Consider the following 7,903-nt stretch of genomic DNA (forward strand, 5'->3'; position numbering starts at 1 on the left):
GCACAACAAAAATTTTAAAGGCAAACGCTTTTCTTTCATTTTCCTTCATATGAAATGGAAAAATGACAAATATGAAATGACAAAATAATAAAGAAAACTATTGTTTTCGTAAGTAGACCCCCCCCCCCCCACCACCACCACCACCACCACACTAAACCCAAAACACAACGACAGGTGAAGCTGGTGTCACATTGCATCATAATATTATCACGGCGACCTACAGTAAGAAGGGCTCTCGGAATTAATTTACCTAAGCAAGAAATTCCTTGGTCTGGGTCAAATAAAAGATCATTTTAAAAATGTACCTATCTATAAATACTAGTAGTACTAGTAGCCTATCTGGGTTAATTAGGCCTTACTTATAGCAAAACACATATATAATTTAGTTTTCGTTTAAGGAACGGTGAAAATAAAAGAAAGTTAAAAGCTTTTAAGGTTTATATCATATTATTGCATAAGGTTAAAATGACGTTGATAAAGAAGGGGACGGGAAATCAAAAGTAATGTCAAAATCTGTTTTATCTCGTTTTCAGTTCCCCCCTCTCTATGGTGCTCTTTCGCCTGTGGAGATCAATAAGAAAACTCAAAGTCAAGGTCGTAAATTATGCACGCTGTGTTTTGGACAATTATATTTGAATTATTTTAAATCAAACTGTACTGTTGAAGATGTATTCAAAATTTTCTTTTAGATCATTTAGAAGAGTTCTGGGTCGTGTAATTGTCACAAGACCGGATAAACTTTGTAAAGTTCGAGTAATCAGAATGCAGCTAGACGGGAAGCTTTTAAGGGTACGTTCAGTTTTACAAATTACTGATACACGCCAAAACAGTTTAAAGTTAAAATTTAATTAACCACAGCCAGCTAAGGCACAGTACTAATTGATATTTCATTAACCTTACCTTGCTTCTTGTCTTCAGTATTTCAACAAAAGAGAAGATGTGTGGGTATTGGACAGAGAATTACAGTGCAAAGAAGGGGACATTGTTCTTTATCAACCTATTAAAAATCAGAAGGAACACGTGAGGGTGCCGTACGCTCCATGGGGGACAAGTAGGGAGATTGCCAAAATTTTGTACAAGGTGGGAGAGACTTTCGACCCAGTGACAGGAAGAAGATGTTTTGGGACAAAGTATGCAGATGAAGATACTATTAATCCAAATGTCAACTATGAAGATGACCGCCGTGGATACTATCAAGATGACACAAGTTACCTTATGAGAAATCAAGCAAAAAAAGTTATTGAAGATTATAAAAAAAAGGACAACACTGAAAAAAAGGGCACTCCAGTTTGATATGACTTTCAATGTTGATTAATTCAGATTAATTTGTTGGAAATATGATCAGAAAGAATTGTAATGGTCTTTCTGAAATACTGTATAACATGGCAAGGATGCCTTAAACTTTATCAACCTGGTTGTTTTCATGAAGTACTGAAGAAGAGGTCAAGTAGGATTACCTAGTTTGTATAAAAAATTATCAAAATGAATTATAACAATCTTTTCCTCATGTTATGATAGCCATAACCGAGAATATTTTGATGAATAAATAAAGAGAAAGGAATCTGAATTGTTAAAAACATATTTATATGAATCGAGAAAACAAAGAAAAAAATCAATGAAAATTCAAGTATCTGCTGTTTACTGTGTATCCGTTTGTTGTGATTGCAATGTCTGAAGTGAAAAAATCATTAAGCAATTTCAGCAAAATGTTTTTCATACACATACTACTTTATTTCTCGAGATTTCATAATACCATTTTTTTCTGTTTAAATTAATTTTGTAAAGCCACCATTAAAAAACTTGAAATTAAGAAAAACAAAAAAGTTTTTATTTTTATTTTTTTTTGTTATGGTGCATCTGATAGTCCCACTTTAATATGTCAGACTATTGAGTTCAATATGATTTACTTTGCTTGCCTAAAATAATTTTCTGACACTGACGTATTAAACCACTTTTGAAAAGTAGCTTTAAGGTTGAAGTTCGTGCAGCTCCTCATTTTACTCACCACACAATTTTTGCTTTGACCAAGAAATCTGACAGTCACTTGATTTAATAAACTGGAAGGGATACATAGTATGGACATGTATCACATTTTTTATTTTTAATTCAATATTAAGACATTTAACATTAAATTATCTTACCAACCTCCACATAAGATTTTCAAAAATGAGTTTTCAGCCATTGAACACAATCTTATTTTTCTAAGCTTGATCTTTGTAACACAATTTTGTACTGATATATCAGAAGTTTACATGATTTGATCATGGTTTTTCAAGTCTTGGGGTCTCAAAATTGCTCTTTGAATAAATGAGCCTCCACTAACAAAAGAGTGCCACCGGTAAAATTTCACAACTGAAAGTTCGGTTGGAAGTTGTAGTGCGCTCATTTCATGAGTTGAAATGCGAACTGGCACTTAGACACAGATATTCCTCCTTGATTAGAATAGATGTTTAACAGACCCAACAGCGGAAAACTACAACACACTTTCAGGTCAGTTTCAAATTAGTCCATCGAAATGATGCGCATCTGGCTAGCCCCTGCATGGTAACGCCTCCCAACGTGCTGCACGTTTCGAGACACATGTGCGTAAGCCAAGTTTTTGATGCGGGCCAGATTCTCCTTTCTTTCGATATATCTGCAAAGTCGTGTTCATACTACCAGTAGTTTGGGGGGGGGGGGGGGGGCGGGGTATGAAACTGAAGACGCACGCTGACAGACATCGGGTCTGAAATAAGGGGTCATTTTTTGTGTAACCACATTTACATGTACTAGCTCCGCCTCACTACCTGCCAGGGGTTACTCCCCCTAATCGATATAAAGTGAGCTAAATAGCACTCGGAGAGCCCAGAAGCAACAAAGCAACAAAGCTTGCATTACTTTTAATGAATTCCCAATTTACTGATTATTTACTAAATTATCATAACATTAATTGATTAATTAATTGATGAATCAACCACCACCATAACGTAGTCAATTTTTGACCTGTCATGAAAATATCAAAATCCTTCCATAACCTTTTTATAGTGTTGCTTAAAGACAAAGAGACTTTACTACTTGTAATCAATTAATTCACCACCACCAAAATATATTTGTTTCCAAATATTACATCAAAATCTATCCACTTTTAGCTTTTAATTCACTATCAACTTTTTTCCTTTATTTTGCTAACAGACAGGCAGACCAATAATTGACGAATATTATATTTAAATTGATTGCTGGATCACAACGAAAATCTAATCATTTCTTACTTGGTCCACTCCCAACAGTTACTGAATATTAATTTTTTTATTTAATCATATGTTATTAGATGTTGCATTTTTACTAGGGGGACTCTTTCCTGTGGAGAAAGTAGCGATGTGGGGTACTTATTGTGCAATTACAAAAAGGATGTATAATGATGTTACTTTGTGTATAGTGGTCCCTGCATGATAACCTAAAAAAAAAAAAAAAAAAAAAAAAATCCACTTTGGCTGCACCCATCTCCTCCCCTTTTAGGCAAAGGATTGATACTTATAATTTACCACCTACTTTTTTATTTTATAATTTTATAGCTTGTATCTGGCTTGAAAAAGTGTCCAATTGTATCTGATACACATGAAATCAAGTGTCAGATTTTTTATTTTTTCCATCATTAGATGAAGACCTTACTGCTAGCAGGAGTAGTGGTAGCTTTAGCTTATGCCACATATTGTTTTCTGGATGTCCCCATACCCTCAGATTTTCCAGAAACATGGAAAGTGAAGATTATGGATGGCAAGTTGCGCGGTCTTGGAAAACTGGTAATAAATGATAAAGACAATAATTTATTTATTTATAGTCTTAAATCTATCAAATGTAAGATACCAGTAGACTTAACAGCATGAAAATATGTACTTGTAAGTAATTCAAGATGAAAATTATAGATGGTTAGAAATAAGTACATAATTATCTCTTTCATGCAGACTTTCTTGTTGGTTGATTCACAGGTAATAAAAATGGTCATAGCCCTTATGAAACAAACCTAAAATGCATGTTTATGAAACAGATATGACTTACATACTTTAAAGAAAAATGTTAAAATCCACATGATATAAACATTGAGCTTTTATAGCTATATAATACTGCGTTAATTACCATACACACAATTTAATACCCACCTTCTTCAACTTTTACAGGATTCACTGATGATGTTTGTCACAGGTGACAAAGACGTAAGAACTCGTCCGTGGGCACGTTGGATTCTGAACACTGTATTTAAACTGTTACATACTGGGTTACCATGGATACAAGGGACAGACCAGGATGTGAAGGTACATGTGACAGAAGAGATGCATCAGGTCATAAGCAGATAAAGTTAAACCACCCACAGTTTCAGAGGTCACTGAGAATCATTTCAGGATGTTGATAATAGATGTGTGTGTGTCTAATGACCTTTGAAATTCAGGGTTGGAATTAGCTATCAGTCATATGGAGAGTCACATCAGGAAGATCGTAATTTTCAAAAATCAATAAGTAGTTATTATGGCCCTTTAACTGTTTCGATATAGTGATCAATTTAGCTGTTGTATAAAAAAGCAAGTCATTCCACAATTTCTGAAAAAATTGCACCAAGTCAAATTGCTCATTACAACAAATACTCATCATTCCTAAAGAATGAATTAATATTATTTACCAAAATGTTTTATGCCTTTATATCCAAATAAACTGACTTCAGTTTTTGAAAAGTTGGTAAGATTGATATCAAAGTGATTACTTATGCCAGTAAGTGATAATGATAAATCTTTTAAAAAATAATTTGAAATAAATGAGGTCTTTGAAATTTGTGATAATAATCATGGTCGATGACTTTAGGTTTACTACACAACAATGAGAGGTCTACAGGTCTTAACCTTTGAACCCATACAGTCTGAGCACAGAAGGAAGAGACCTGCTATTGTATATTTCCACGGAGGAGGATTTGCCTTATTATCAGAAGGTTTGTGTATTATATGTTTTAGGTACACAATGTTTGACACTATACCTGTAGACCATCCAAAGTTTATGTTTTCCTGGAAATGTCAGTACTTTTCATAATTACCAAGGAGCACATACTGTATTTGTTGACAAATAAACTATAAACCCATTTTTTATTCTCAAGTTTCTGATATATGCCAGTTCTGTTCACATATCAAGAGCATTTTAGACATTCTGTAGTCTGTAACAAATTATTGACTTGTCACAACATCATGGTCTTATTTAATTTTTTCACTACGTACAATAACTTAAAGGATATACTTCAGTGATTTTTTGTTCATTTCAAAAAAAATAATTATGTATATGAAATGTTATTGCTGACTTAAAGTAAATAAGAAACATATTTCATAATTTATTTCAGAGTTTGCTGCACCAACTCTGAGAATACTTGCCAAAGAGCTTGGTGCAATGGTGTTTTCAGTAAGGTAAGTGTAATGAAGCCACAGTTTGTAATACAGTCCAGCATCATTGTTAAACAACACAGCAGTGATTGTGGGCACTTTTTCTGTTTTGTAATTTGGGTTGGGGGTGGGGGGCTTTCTCTAGGTCAGTAAAAAATGCTAATCATTTGTTTGCATTTTTGTTGGAAAGTACATTTATTTTGTGCAGTCATGAATTTACCTCTGAATTCATTTGCATGCATCCCACCCCCCACCCCCCCCTCAAAAAAAATTAATAAATAAATAAATTATAGAAATAAATAAATAAATAAATAAATGAAAATAAAAAAAAATGATTACCACTTTTTATTTACATTTCCAGTTATCGAATGGCACCAGAACACCCCTTTCCTGCAGCCTATGCTGACTGTCTTTCAGTCACTCGATACATTATTGACAACAGCGACAAGTTTGACATTGACAGCAGCAGGGTGGCTGTAGCAGGGGACAGTGCAGGGGGCAACCTGGCTGCAGCAGTGGCATTAACACTGAAGCAACAGTTGAAGATGCAGATCCTTATGTACCCCATGCTTCAGGCCTTGGATTTCCAGTTGCCATCATACAAAGAGAATTCAAAGTACTTTCAGGGTTTCATAAATCAAAGGGTGCTGGCATTCTCTTTCCTTCGATATGCAGGTCTTCCTCTTAATTACACTGATGCACTGCTCATTAATAATCATACATCACCAAAACTGAAGAAGTCCAAGTATGCAAGTTACGTTGACCCCAAACTTAATATCCCAGAGCATCTAGCAACTGTTTCAACAAAAAAGTATGTGGTTGAAACTAGTAGGGGTGATGAAAATCTTTCAAAGGAAATTAAAAAGATTTTTACTAACCCTTTATTTGCACCATTGATGGCAGACGATGAGGCCTTAGCTCAGGTGGCACCAGCATACATCATAACAGCAAAGTATGATCCTCTACAGAATGATGGCATTATGTATGCTCACAGACTTTCTAAAAATGGCGTCATGATTAAACTTCATGATTACCCAGCATTCCATGTATTCTTGCAGTTCAGTGGCGGTCCATTTAAATTAGAAATTGCTGAGAGAGCAGTAAAAGACCTGGTTACATTTTTAACGGATCACCTATAAAAAAAAGTAATGGGAATCAGCTGACATAGCCCACTCTCATAACATTGCATAAAATCAAGCAAGAATTTGTGGGATTTGGAGAAGTGGATTCAAAAATAAAGGCATATCTTCACTTGCAATGCAAGGAATAAATATAAGCTGACATGATTTATACACAAATATTTTTCTGGTTGTTTTCTCCCAAGTTCTGTAGAATGGTAGATTAATAAAAGACAGACAAAATGATACCTCATCTGGCAGCCCAGACAGAAGTGGTGTTTTTGTGATCTCAGCGTAATCATTCCTTTTTTTCCTATATTTATATATAATACCTAGGAATTACAATGGCTCAAAAAGCTTAGTGTGTATTTCCCTTTGCATGTTACTGTTGACAAATGTATCATTTTAAGACGGTGAAACAACTTATCTGTATAGATAATTTTTAGGTCTTGCAGTGTACCTCAGATATACAGGTCTTGCAGTGTACCTCAGATATACAGGTCTTGCAGTGTACCTCAGATATACAGTCTTGCAGTGTACCTTAGATATACAGGTCTTGTAGTGTACCTCAGATATACAGGTCTTGCAGTGTACCTCAGGTATACAGGTCTTGCAGTGTACCTCAGATATACAGGTCTTGTAGTGTACCTCAGGTATACAGGTCTCGTAGTGTACCTCAGGTATACAGGCAGCAGATAGGACTGTACATATTTTTTTTGCAAAGATTTTCATCTAGCCAAAATGAAATGGACTCCTCTAGTATTATGAAAGTATTAAAAATATTGCCATTTACAAACTATTAATTTTATGTTAAATATTTCCAATGATGTAAAATCATGCTGTGATATAAAGGGTTTTTGCATTAAAGATAATTCCATGTTGTCTTTTCAAATATACATCTATACATATACTGTTTAGATATCATGGGAGAAAGTATTAAATTTATATCATTTAATTACTAATATGTATTTAAAAAAATAAACCTGTTATATTTGTTTTGTTAGCTTGATTTGTAAAGAATTGTTTTGTTTGCCAATGTTAAATAAAATGGGTAAATAAGTGATATGCCAAGCAAGTCTTCATCAGTTCTTGTTAAAAGACATTAAATATTTTCATCATTTCTTTTATTCCAAAAAAAAAAAAAAAAAAAATTAACAGAATAAAACAAAGACATTAAAATTTTGTTTATTTTAATAATAGTCTCCAATCATAACAAACCATGATAAATTGTTGACTGGAACATTCTCACTGCTGGTTTCAAGTAAATGATGTTTGTTTTAATAACTATGAGACAAAACTACGTTTAACTTACCATTTCTGCACATGTATGAAGTGATACAGTAGAGTCCTCATAACTTGTCACCTTGTAACTCAAATGATCAATATCTTAAA

General features: G+C 33.9%; 2 protein-coding genes across 2 annotated transcripts; both read left to right on the forward strand.

Annotated features, from left to right (window-relative positions):
* The first annotated feature begins 570 nt into the window (after positions 1 to 570).
* On the forward strand, positions 571 to 1,561 carry LOC106162211 (small ribosomal subunit protein uS17m). The gene is made up of 2 exons (XM_013539392.3): positions 571 to 789; positions 919 to 1,561. Exons 1-2 carry the CDS (start codon positions 667 to 669, stop codon positions 1,291 to 1,293), a joined length of 498 nt encoding a protein of 165 aa, XP_013394846.1. The 5' UTR covers positions 571 to 666; the 3' UTR covers positions 1,294 to 1,561.
* Positions 1,562 to 2,302: 741 nt separating this feature from the next.
* LOC106162233 (neutral cholesterol ester hydrolase 1) lies at positions 2,303 to 7,582 on the forward strand. Its single transcript, XM_013539447.2, has 6 exons — positions 2,303 to 2,490; positions 3,636 to 3,779; positions 4,155 to 4,289; positions 4,831 to 4,954; positions 5,354 to 5,417; positions 5,755 to 7,582. The coding sequence occupies exons 2-6, from the start codon at positions 3,636 to 3,638 to the stop codon at positions 6,530 to 6,532; spliced, it is 1,245 nt and encodes a 414-aa protein (XP_013394901.2). The 5' UTR covers positions 2,303 to 2,490; the 3' UTR covers positions 6,533 to 7,582.
* The last annotated feature ends 321 nt before the right edge of the window (positions 7,583 to 7,903 follow it).

This window comes from Lingula anatina, chromosome 4, assembly GCF_051362555.1.
Source record: "Lingula anatina isolate TDL-2025a chromosome 4, LinAna3.0, whole genome shotgun sequence".
NCBI classification, from domain to species: Eukaryota; Metazoa; Brachiopoda; class Lingulata; order Lingulida; family Lingulidae; genus Lingula; species Lingula anatina.